This window comes from Arachis hypogaea, chromosome 6 (assembly GCF_003086295.3).
Source record: "Arachis hypogaea cultivar Tifrunner chromosome 6, arahy.Tifrunner.gnm2.J5K5, whole genome shotgun sequence".
Taxonomy (NCBI): Eukaryota; Viridiplantae; Streptophyta; class Magnoliopsida; order Fabales; family Fabaceae; genus Arachis; species Arachis hypogaea.
Genome location: NC_092041.1, coordinates 99,168,308 through 99,181,033, shown reverse-complemented (window position 1 = coordinate 99,181,033; position 12,726 = coordinate 99,168,308). Strand labels below are relative to the sequence as shown.

The 12,726-nt window shown below is 35.1% G+C and overlaps 2 protein-coding genes and 1 pseudogene across 2 annotated transcripts; 1 reads left to right on the top strand and 2 right to left on the bottom strand.

Moving 5' to 3' along the window:
* Positions 1–140: 140 nt before the first annotated feature.
* LOC112697115 (uncharacterized) lies at positions 141–1,054 on the top strand. Its single transcript, XM_025750138.3, has one exon. The coding sequence runs from the start codon at positions 305–307 to the stop codon at positions 899–901; it is 597 nt and encodes a 198-aa protein (XP_025605923.1). The 5' UTR covers positions 141–304; the 3' UTR covers positions 902–1,054.
* A 1,912-nt stretch (positions 1,055–2,966) lies between these two features.
* On the bottom strand, positions 2,967–6,577 carry LOC140172981 (phytyl ester synthase 2, chloroplastic-like; annotated as a pseudogene).
* LOC112697114 (putative pentatricopeptide repeat-containing protein At2g01510) lies at positions 6,560–11,464 on the bottom strand. Its single transcript, XM_029287636.2, has 3 exons — positions 11,072–11,464; positions 6,680–9,404; positions 6,560–6,599 (listed from the first exon to the last, which is right to left on the bottom strand). The coding sequence occupies exon 2, from the start codon at positions 9,127–9,129 to the stop codon at positions 6,682–6,684; it is 2,448 nt and encodes an 815-aa protein (XP_029143469.1). The 5' UTR covers positions 9,130–9,404; positions 11,072–11,464; the 3' UTR covers positions 6,560–6,599; positions 6,680–6,681.
* Between the last annotated feature and the right edge of the window lie 1,262 nt (positions 11,465–12,726).

Sequence of the window (12,726 nt, the reverse complement as noted above, 5' to 3'; positions counted from 1 at the left end):
TTATTATAATAAATTTCATTTATTTTAAATATTTTATGATATAGAATATTTCAAATTACGAAATATTTAATTTAAAATTTTTATATATTTACGTAATATAATTTTCTTATATATTTAATTTGTTATATTTCTAGTCACCCAAAAAAATGTTATATTTCTGAAGAAAAGGGAATCTCATTTAAAAAAAAAAAATTAAATAGCCAAATACTTATATATAACGTGAGATAAGATTCACATCTTTCTGAACCCTGTTACCCGCAAAGGTTTAGGGTTTCGTTGTTGCACATCACACTTTACCACAACGATGGCGTGCACGGTTGATTTCCGGTGCCTCGACGAGGGTTTCGGCGGCAAAACGTACAAGCGCAAGCGCGAACAGTCCAAACCCCAAGCTGACGCCGAAGACGGCATCAACACGAACACCAACGAAAATTGCGGCACAGTTTCAATGGAGACCGACGAAGCTGTTCCTCCACCAGCCAAGAGATCCGCCATACCTTCATCCGATGACCCGAACAAGCCGGTGTTCGGGCGGCCGACCTACGATGGAGTGATCGCCGGAAAAGTTTCGGGTCGGAAGTGGAAGCAGGCGAAGAGGCAGAGGGCTTCGTCGGTGCAGGTGAGCAGGAAGGGCACGACGTTCGAGGAGAGGGAGAGGGAGAGGATGATCAAGAAGGCGTATAGAGAGAGGATGACGGAGCTGAAGGAGGAGATTCGTGTGAACAAGGTTGAGAAGAGGAAGAAGAGGGAAGAGAGAGAGAAGAAGAAGCAGGAGAATATTTTGAGATCTGGTACCAAATTTCAGAAGATTACGAACCCTAATACGTTGAAGAGAATTGCCAATTCTAAGCAGAGGAAGCAGCTTAAGGTTGTTCCCGATGAGTTTCTCAAGAAGAAGTAGCAAACTTTTGTAATATGTACTTCTATTTGTTCCTTACCATGAGGATTTCTATAGTACCTTGAATTTTGATTTAGGATGGTGTTATTGGAAGAGAATTTTGTAACAGTTTGCTTACTTTTTTTAATATATGAAATTAGTAATTTTTGCTTCTAAGTTCTGCTACTAATTCGAGGTTGGAGATGCTATGGTCCAACACTCCAATTTGCTTCAATGCTTTATCGTTCTTAATTAGATGTTTTGTCATTGATTTAGCCCCTGTTTTGGGATTGAGAAATTTTGGCAGAAGTAAGAATAACTATAAGGTTACACAACGACCAAATTTTATTGATTTCCTTGTTGAATTGACCATGCAACAATATTGGAAGAAGATAAAATTGAATGTGAAGAACATAGGTCCGTTTGTATGCCTTCTGTAGATGATTGGTGTCGATTTTGCTAAAAATGAATGAAGTTGAAATTCACGGAAGTAATTCTCAGAATTTTTAAAGAATAAAAATTTATTGGAGATCAAAGTGCCTAATCTGAAGAAATTATTTGAGGGTCAACTGGGGTGTTTACTAAAAAATATACCCAATGAATAACAAATACATTTCACATGCATTATGCCTCTTATAGATTGAAAAATCTACATTTTAAATTTCCTGAACTGAAAGCAACTTTGGTTGAGAAACTTTCTTAAGAGACTTCTTAAGCTTAAGAATTTAAGTAGACTGATTGTTTTTCTCCATATTACAAAAACCTACACCTACACCCACACCTAACCCTTCTTTCATAACTGTTTGCAGGGGAACGTGAACAGAGGTGTTTGATGGAAAAGAAAGTGAATAATGTGGATAGGGCCTTCCATTATGTGTATAAGATGCAAATGCAAGTGACTTGGATATTTTGATATGTTTATGGCTGGTGTTGTTTTTGGGTTATATATGTGGTTGAATTTGATCTGTTCATTAGTAGTGTAGTTTCTTGTTTTGTGTTAAAAATGCTTTGGCTCTATTTATCCTTGATGATTATGTTGAGCGGGATAAATATTATTCATTAGTTATTTTATTTTCTCTCAATTTCAAGTTGAAATTGTATTGAATCATTAAAAAAAAAAATCTTTTCAAAATTTAGAGTTTATAATTTAGAACTTAGAATTTAATGTTCAAAATTTTAGGGTTTAAAGTTTTAGGATTTAGGATCCAAGATTTAAAATAAGATTTATATTTTAGAATATCGATATACTTGATACACTTGAAATTCTTCCTATTATATATATGGGAATATGAGGAGGGTTGGTGTCCAACTTTTTTGTCTCCTAAAATACCCTTCATTATGTATAATTCATAGAACATGTTTTCTCTAAAATTTGAATCCAATATCTTTTAGTTAAATTATAAACCACTTATCATCTCACCTAATTCAATTTTTTGTTATTTTCACAATAATTTTTTCTGTTATTTTTATACGTATTTAATAAATAAAAGAGTGAATCAATATACACGTTATTGATATACTAGTTATTACAATTAGCAAACTAACTAATATAACTGCTCTACTGTTAGTGTTAATACTAAAACGAGCAACTGATTACACATCTATGATCTAACCATAGTATTAACTATATGTTACCGTATGCCAGCAATTAGGCTCTAATTATGGTTAGTTACATGGTTAGTTAATTCTGAATAAATTCAGGTGGTTCTTTAGAAATTTCTATTAGTTTATCAGTCGTTGTAGAATCTTAATTTTTTATGATTTGGTTATAAAATCCGGCATCCTACAATAGTGCGTACATCGTAAATAAACCTGGTACTTGGCATCTTTAGAGGGGTTTCTATACGTTTATGAAACGTTGTAAACTATAGAGTTTTTAATCAGCCTAACACAATTTATGTAGAAATATTTTAAAACCCGTTGCCGTGCCGCCATTGAAGTGGCAACTAATAAGCCAATCAACCTGCAAGTCACCAACATTTATATGCAAATAAGTAAATCTTAATAGCTTACCAGCCTACAATTTACAAAAGTTAAAAGAAAACACAAATGAAACAAAATTTGGTATATAATAATTGGTTATAGTGAATTATATTCGTGAAACCCGCATTCACCTCTTATTGATTTGAACCAAGAATTATTGCACTGTTCTATTAAAAAGGAAAAAGAAAAATGGATGATTTCATTTTCATTTTACATAGGGGAATGCACATCTTACCAATTAAAAGCGGAGGAGGTAAAAAACAAAAGAAAGAAAGAAAGACAGACAGACAAGACACCAACAGGTTTGGTTTCCAACATTCAAATTTCCAGGGTCACTATGTTTCCGTAAGGGTCACTTTCTCTTTTCTCCTTTAAATAAGCCCAACATATCTCAACCTCGGATTCCACTTGTAAATATAGTTCATAAGATTTCTCCGTCTTTCAGCACATGCTCCTACGTGTCAAACAAACATAAAATATATCTATATATAAATTTTATCTGCCATAGTCAATATCATATAAATTTTTTATGTACTCATTTTATCTCGTATATTAGACTAACAAATCACACATTGAATAATTACCACCAAATTTCATGGCTTGAGCATACCTTCAGTTTCAATTGGTTTTCCAAAATAATAATAGAAACGGCCAGGAACTTTAGGCAAGAATGCAGGCATATGTACTTATTGATTTGCCACCTCACCGGTAGCATCAGTCCTAAACTTTAAAAATGTCAGGGACATAAATAAGAATTTAGTTTTGATATGCGGTTTACGAAGATTTTATGTGTATCCAAATATGTAATTATATGTGTAAGATGGCATCTATAGAAGGTTGAATAAATATAACGATATAGTTTACAAATACTAAGTTGTGACTCTTAATGTAATATGAATCATGCCACACAATGAACAACTAAATTTAAAAGGAAAATAAAAAAATGGAGATACCTCAAAGGGATAGACTCAGCTGTGAGCTTCTCTATTAGAGACTTGAATAAAGGAATGTTGACCAAGTCATCATAATCAAGAACAACCTGAAAAGACCAACGCGGGTTGGTGTTAACCTAAGTCCATGTTCAAGGCATCAACAGAAGATGTAGAATGAAATTAAAGAATGAATGTATTATATATCAGGAAACTCTTGACAAGAATGTTTTATGTAGGTGACGTATTTCCTGTGTTCTAACTATTATACAAGACTAAAACATTGTCAGAAATATGAGAAGCTCATAGTTCTCATAAATCTTTAGGACTATTCAGTAATTTAAAATGAAAATGTTTATGTTTAGAGTTTAGTGATAGGTCATCAAATTAAATTCTTCTATTCAGTAATATATAAAAGAAAATGTTAAATATATTCCTTCCCACTAATTGCAAAGCCTTCATTATCCGATCCTCTCCCCATTCAAATACACATGCAAAAAGTTCAGGGTGCAATTTTTATCTGCTATGCATCTTACATTGAATTTTTTGAATAATGTAGTATCACAGTATTTAAACTTCTTCAGTTAACACTTAACAGTCACGTGAAAAGTCAAAATCCTTGAAGTATAAGATAACATTAATGAATCAAAATTAAATCCTACCATCATCCATAAACAATATGGTCATGCTTTTGTCTCCATGACAAGCACTTGAAGGGCACAATCACTTTGTAAAGTAAAATGATTATAGCTCGGCAAAGATCCAAGCTTACCTCAGCAAGATCATCTTCTCCAACAGTACCAAAAGGTACTATTTTAGCTCCGAATCAAGCTGCCATTCTAACAAACTCAGATTGTTCAGGCCAGAATAACTTGTATTCTTCACCCTGAAAATCATTAAAATGTTCAGTATATGTTTAATGCAAATATCCAAATATGCATTACCATATTAGCAAATATCCAAGTCTTACAAAGGTAAGTATCTAATTGAATAACAATGTAAAACCCTTACACTATCAAATAAACTCAAATAAATGTTTCTCAGTATACTGAGTTAGTGACAACTCATTCAATTCACATTTTCATACGCTCTTTCATGTCCAAGATGGATACAAGCTAGAACAGAGGGAGTAAAACGAGCAATTGTTTCAATATGAAAGATGGCAATAACTTGTTGCCAAAAAAAGAAAACTACATATTGGAATTTACCTTCCTGTGAAGAGCCTCGCGCATCCCTCCAGGATATAATAAGATATGAGACTTGGAAGACAAAAGCTTGAATAGGTTAGTTGCAGCAACAGGAACAGCACCCATAACTCTGAAAGAATCAAAAGAAGCTAAATCTGGCAGTAGTCCAGCATCATTTCTCCTAAACATCAATGGATGTCCTATCCCTCGACAAGGATATCTCTTAGGTCAAAATTCGAGAAACTAATGGCCCGAGTTCAATTCCGAGCAGCATGTGATACCCAACATATATAACAGGTCCCTCTGAAGGAAGTCCAGCAAGGCCCTTTACAATTGTTCCATCCTCCAAAGTTGACAACATTACAGGACTTGTCAGAGTGTTCAATAGCCTGCAAGCATTATAAGTGAAAGGGGACATGATTGCAACTCCTATTAATTAATAAAATAAAAAGAAAAGAAAAGAAGATGAATCAAGAAAGCATGGCTGCACATCTGAAGATATAGCATAGATACATGATTTGACCAACTAAGATATTAGCAAGTTCAATCAAGTTTCCTACTTTGGAGTACCATATATATTTCTGATAGATTTTAAACTTTATCTCATATAGCATGAATATATACTCACCAAGACATCAACTTGACATGACAAGCTTGTTTAAACACTGCAGACTTGTTACCTGTGTTGATGCCTTATATGATCAACTTTATCATAATATTTACCTGTAAGAGTTCAGTACTTCTTTGAATTCTGTAGGCATTGGCGGTATATAATCTGATACATAATCATGCTTCTTTACACAGCGTTAGAAAGAAGTTCCCTTGATGACTGTTACCCGGTCAATGTTGCCTTCCTGCTAGCGGAAAACAGAGGCACCATATTAGGATCCATTAAGACTTTCCATAACATATTAGATATATTTACTCCACAAGTACCAGAACGTTAGATGAAGAAAAACAGCAATGGAGGGAATCATACCAGGAATAGGAAATGTCCACTGTCTGCAAATTTACATAGCTCAGAGTTAGATAATAACTTACATAGCCTTTCGCCTTCCTCTTTGCTAGGTAGTAATTCGTCTTTTTCACTAAGGACAAATGATGAACCTCAGTTTCAGTTTCCACATTCCAGAAAACATAAAGGTGCACCAATATTGAAGAATGAACAGAAGTCAAGCATTTCAGTAAACTTAGTTAATCTCAAGTGTTTTCATCAAGATAATGTTTTCAAAGTAAAAATCTGTCAACAAAGTTTTTACTTTTTTTATAATTTTATTGAAAAAGAAAAGCATTTCTGCTAAGTAAACACGAAGTTATAAGTTAACAAAGTACGTATGATCCTAAATTACGACTGATATGAGATTGACAGTGTCAAAGAGTATGAACCTGGATAGTATCAAAGCCTGAGCTTTTACAGCATGAAGGCATGAGTTGGCATATGCAGAAGCTGATCTAAGCAGCTTCAGCTTCCACAGAAGTGTTTCTTTTGGTAATATATCAGCAAGAGCCTAAATCTCTCAACAATAGACTTTCAATATTCTTAAGTGAAAAGAAAGCTCAATCTGAGAACTCAGAAGCCCGGATAAAAAAAATACAGGCATGTTCATCATGTGTTCCTGAAAACTTCAGGATGACCAACTTTTACGAAGTTTTATTTAAGAATAAGAAGTAAACAAGCAACATGATTTTGAATTGCAACCTACCACTACCAGTAGTCCCTACAGGAGCAGATTCCATCTCTGAAATGATGGAACCTACTTGAATCTCTCACTGTGATTTCCCTACCAACTATCTTGGATATTGCCTTGATTGCAGCATGGCAATTTGTACAAGCTCTTATATTCTTCATTACTACAATCGGTGACCCTTCTGAGGTGCTGATCAGTGCATATGCAATGGCAATGCGTTCACTGTGATATTTAAGGGATTCTGCCTTCAGTTCGTTATCCTCATTGTGAAGGGCACAGCTTAAGTCAGGCTTGTACCCTTCTTTCTCCATTTGCTCCTCCAGATCATCAAGCTTCCTTGTGATCTCTTTCATTTGTGGGTGAGACTTGTTATTTGCTGAAAAAATATGAGTTTTGTGTTTGATCTCGACCCAACTGTAAGCCGGCACTTTTCTAATTCCTCGGCTTCTCATGGCCGTCTTCACCTTCCCTACATTTTCCCATTCACCAACTTCTGCATATATATTGGCCATGCTAACATATGGAGCAGCATCTCTGAGCTCCTTCATGCTAAATAATTGGTCTGCTGCTTTCTTTGCCAACTCTTGATTTTTATGGATTCTGCAGGAGTTTAGAACCGATGACCACATTATTTCATCAGGTTCAAAAGGCATCTGAGCCATCATTTTCACTGCCTCCTCGAATCTCCCACTCCGACAAAGCATATCGACCATTGAAGTATAATGCTCTCGTTTAGGAGTAACTTCATATATTTGAGTCATGGAGTTGAAGTATTGCAATCCTTCTTCAACTAGACCACAATGGCTGCATGCACAAAGCACACTAAGGAAACTAACAGCATTTGGTTTCAGACCTGAATGAACCATTTGTTCAAATGACCTAAGAGTATTTTCACCATCTCCATTTTGTGCATAAGCTGAAATCAGTGCATTCCAGGAGACTGAATTCCTAACTGGCATCTCTTGAAACATTTGAAGTGCATTTTCGATGGATCCACATTTCGCATACATGTCAAGCAGTGCACTCCCAGAAAATACATTTGAAAGGCATCCTGATCTAATTATGTGCGAGTGTAACTGCTTTCCCAGAGCCTGTGAGGCTAAATTTGCACAGGCTTTTAGGATGCTGGCATAGGTAGCTGCATCTGCAGTCTTTTCAGCTCTTTGCATCTCAATGAATAGCTTTATACCTTCTTCAGGGTGTCCCTTCTGAACATTACCCGAGATCAGAGCTGTCCATGGAACTGAACTTTGAAGAGCCAAATTTGCAAAAATCCTATTTGCTTCCCCAAATCTGTCACATTTAGCATACATGTCAACCAAAGAATTCCCAATCATATCGTCTGAAATGGCTGCTGTTACAATAGCCTGGGAATGAATTTGCCTACCCATTTCCAGGTTCGATGCATTTGCAGCCATGCTCAGCAACGTAGCATATGGGAATTGCCTTCTGTTAAATCTAGTGAGGTGTAACTCCCTGAATAGTTCAATAGATTCTTTGAATCTTCCGTTCCACACATAACATGTGATAAGTACATTGTAAGAGATGCCATCCAACTCTGGCATCTCATTAAAAAGTTTCTGTGCTTCAGCAACCCGGTCATGCTTCGAGTAGAAATCAAGCAAAGCATTTGCCACGAACACATTCCACACAAAATTAGTCTTCAGCAGAAGACTGTGAACCTGTTGCCCAAATTCTATATCATCCAACTGTATCCCGCAACACAAAACTGTAGCAAAAGTAAATTCTGTAGGCTTAAACTCCAAATCCTGCATCCTGAAGAACAGGTTTAAGGCCTCCTGATTCAACCTCTCTTTCGAATACCCTGCCATTAATGCATTGTAAGTGACAGAATCCTTCATAGGCATGTGCTCAAACAGCTGACAAGCTAACCCAAGGCTGCGGGTTTTACAGTAAGAATCAAGCAATGAGTTGGAAACTACCATGGCCGAATTATGCCCCAACTTAACGACATAGGCATGAACCTGGGTTACTTCATTGACAGAATTGAACTCAGTGAACCCAGATAAGAGAGTGGAAAATGTAACATAATCTGGTTCAACTCCATGCCTACACATCTCAACAAAAAGACCAAAGGCTTCACGAAACCTATTGTTTTGAGCATAGCCGTCAATCAGCATTGTCCAGGAAACAGCATTGCGATCATCCATGCCATCAAACAAGTTAGTTGCAGTGGCAAGATCGCCAGATTGTATGTAACCCATGATCATCATGTTAGCAGAGAAGGTGTTTCTGTGAGGCATTCCGTCGAACAGCTTCCGAGCACGGCGCAATTCGCCCCGTTGAACACAGGCCCTGATCAGGAAATTGAAACGGCATGTTTGGGGCATGAAGCCTGTCTTGATGATGGAAGCGTCTATGGGGGTTCGGACATGAAGGTGCAGTTTTGGATGTGTCAATTTGGCAAAGCTTCGGCATGAGATTTTCTTGGTACATGCTTTCATGTCATTACGGGAAGAAAAGAAACAACTCAAACTACTAAGGGTCAGGATTCATTCAATGCCCACCCATAAATAATTTCAAATGTACCCCCCCAAACATTCCCTTTTAGCAAATTCCTCAACATACCCCTATTGTTGATAAAATTGTTCCAATAACTGAATTTCTGCTGTCTGTAGCAAGCTTATAGACCAAAAGCATTAAGTGAAGAACAGATTTTCACCTTTATAACTGCATTGATTCCTCTGTGCGTTACTTTGTATTATCAATATCTCGCCATCTGCAGAAGAGCAACAACTTTAATCTTCTGATCTTATACAACTCAAGAACTCACACATGCAAGGAGAAAAAGGGGATTAAAATATCAATAAGTGCACTGTAAGTTCCAGATTTCTGGCTCCTAGTTATTGAGAAACTGTCTCCCAGTTGATCCACAAAAACGTCTAAGTCAGACAGTTAGACCAACTGCTTAGGTATAATGGTGTATTATATTAATAAATTAATTCTTGAACACAATTAAAAGAATCTAATATAACAGGTTTATCACAATATAATTTTTGTTATTTTTTAACTTATTTACTAACTACCTTTTGCTTGCTAATAAATTAATCTCTGTGTAGAATAATAAAGGATTAGACAACAAAAGATGAGGATATGCAACATAGCACACAAATGACAAAGTAGCCATTTGTAAATCTAGGATTGCGAAGTTGCGAACAGATCCCCATTTAACTAATATCACCTGACATTTCAAATACTAATTTCAATAAACGTTTGATATTTTTGTTAAAATAACTCATAAATAATAACTCACCAGATCCATTTAGAACAAGGATGCTTGAACTGACCCAGCATTGAACCGGTCAAGTGAGAGGTTCAATGGTCCAACCGGTGTCAAACTATGGTTGAACCGGTTTAATTAAATATACAATAAAATCATTAAAAATTCAATATACAATTTCAAATATTCAAATTCAATGTTTTCTAAACTAATAAAATTCAAAATTTTACCATTTCACATGGTAACTTGTTCATATTTTATCATTAAAAATTCACAATAATTTTTTTAATTAACTTCTAAACTGTAATCAAGCTCAATTGCTTGACAATCAAGATAAGCACTCCAAGAGAATCAGAAGAGAATGGTGATGAGCACAAGAAAGAAGAGAGGAATTCTTGTTATATAAGAAACAAAGAAATGATTTCAAAGACATATCTCTTTTTACGTTACTTGGTTTGCTGCTCTTACTTTTTAGAATTATATTATTTTGATTTCACCTCCATTTTTTTTTTGTCCAAGAACACAGCGCAGGGGAAGGACTCTTTTAAAGTAAGGTTGAGAAATTAGCATACTGCTTGCCTTATTCCTTCCCTTTTTAGTACAATGCCACCCTTTTTATTAGGAAATCTTTTTAGAAAGTGTTTATTTATTAAAATAAAACAACTAGAGATTTTGCAATTGAAATTAGAATTGAGAACAGAATTATTGAGGATCAATACACACGGATCATATTATTTTGAACTAAAAACCGAATAACTAACTAACCAAGTGTCTAACTACTCTTCTATCATTCTTTCTTGAACCGAATCTTGTTCGATTACATTTGTATCCTCAATACTAATCAAGTATTCAACAAAAACTCAGAATCCAAAATCTTCTCAGCATCCAAAGCCAGAGAATCCAAAACCAAAAAATCTAAGCAAAGAATCCAAACTAAATTCAGAATCACATCAGCAACAATCCCAACTCAGAACACAAAATTAATTCAGAAAATCATCAACTCAGAATAACAAAATTATTTCAGGAAATTTAACAAAACACCACCAGCCATCATCCATCATCCATCAAAATTTAACAAAATAAGCAAAAATTAACAAAAAAAACTCAGAATCAGATTTCAGCAACTCAGAATCAGTAAAATTAACAAAATAAGCAAACATAAATACCAGCGGCGAGAGAGGAAGGGAAGCGACGGCGAGGAAGGAAAGGAAGTGAGCTCGGACACAGAGAGAGGAAGAGAGAGAGGGCTCGAAGACAGAGGCTTCACGAAGAGGACAGAGAAGACGAGTTCAGGGCCGACGACGACGACGACGGAGACTGGCTTGACGACGAGGACAGAGACGGCGACGCCAACAGCTCCGTATCGACCTTCTAGCGACGTCGAGGAGAAGCGTATCCAAGAGAAGAGAGCCGAGCAGACCTTCGAGAGGCGACGACGGCAACTTCTGGCTGTCACCGCCGGCGGCGATAGTGGTGGCGTTCTGAGGTTTGAAGGTGGCTGCAACTCTGAGCCTGTGATAGGGTTTGTATCATCGTTTGTGAGAGAGAAAAAGGAGGGCGGGGTTTTCTGGGTTTTTTTTTAAAAAAAATTAAAACTGGAAATCCTTAAAAAATCCGTCCGGTTCAACCGATTTACCAGTTAATTGTCGTTTTGACTGGTTTTTTCACCGATTTTTTTATCAAATAGTTTTTTTTTTTTTTACTTCCGTCCAACCAATAAAAAATCAATTTTTGGTTAATGATTGAACCAGTCTATCGATTCAATTTTTAGAACTATATTTACAACTAGACGAAAATTCCTCTTAAAGACATATTTCTACACAATTTAAGGAGAGACAATAAGTGTTTGAAAAATCATTCATATTTGCTACATATTCAAGCCTTATTGCCATCCAAATCCAATCAAGTAGTCCAACACCAACAAAAAATCACTTTTATTAAAAGAGCATATAACACGTGCTCGAAATCCTCAAAAAAGGTTATATCTCGCTTCGCGCTCTAATATGAAAAAGTATTCATATTTCCTACTCAAAATTGCAACAAAAGAATTTGAAATCTCTATCAAAAATTTTTTGAATTCTCTACGAAAACTACAGAAAAATTCGGTGTTGCGTTTGAGATCATCAACAAAAAACACAGAAAAAGAATAATAAAGATTCCTCAAGATACTGACAAAACTACTTGGTTTGGTTTAGAGTTTAGTGGATCGAGTTCGTTCATTTAGTAGATCAAGTTTCTCTTATTCAATTTTTTCTTGTTTTTCTCTGTAACTATGGCATCGAATGAAACTGTAGTAGTTTTGCTGCATTTTAATTGAGGTTCATTTGATTTCGTTTTATTAAGTAATTTTGGTTTATTAAGTAATTTTAGTTAATTTCTTAGTTTAATTGAGATTTATTTGGTTTTATTTTGCTTGAATTTACTAAATTTGTTCATGTGTGCTTATTTAGTTAGTTATAACTTTGATATTTGTCAGTTGTAAACACTTGAATAATTTATAATAAAATACAATTTTTCTTACAGTATATATGTTGGTTGTGATTTTTTTATCACTCATTAGTTATTATTCTAATAGTATTTTGTCAAGGGATATATTTAGTATTTGATAATTATTTTTGTTCTCTTTTTTAATGAATGTTAGGACAATTTTTTTTTATATCGTAATATTTTGCTAATATTTTTATTGGTTTTGATAAAAAAATTCGGTTTATTTCAAGAAAAATGATATCATGTGTCATGTCTTTTGCTAGGGTTTTCATTTTTTTTTGTAAGGTTCTTCGTTCATGAAAACTGTGTTGTTAGCTATATGAAGTAGTTCTTT

Bases quoted from the DNA above. Each gene is read 5' to 3' on its own strand.
- LOC112697115 (XM_025750138.3), top strand. From the start codon at position 305: ATGGCGTGCACGGTTGATTTCCGGTGCCTCGACGAGGGTTTCGGCGGC.
- LOC112697114 (XM_029287636.2), bottom strand. From the start codon at position 9,129: ATGAAAGCATGTACCAAGAAAATCTCATGCCGAAGCTTTGCCAAATTG.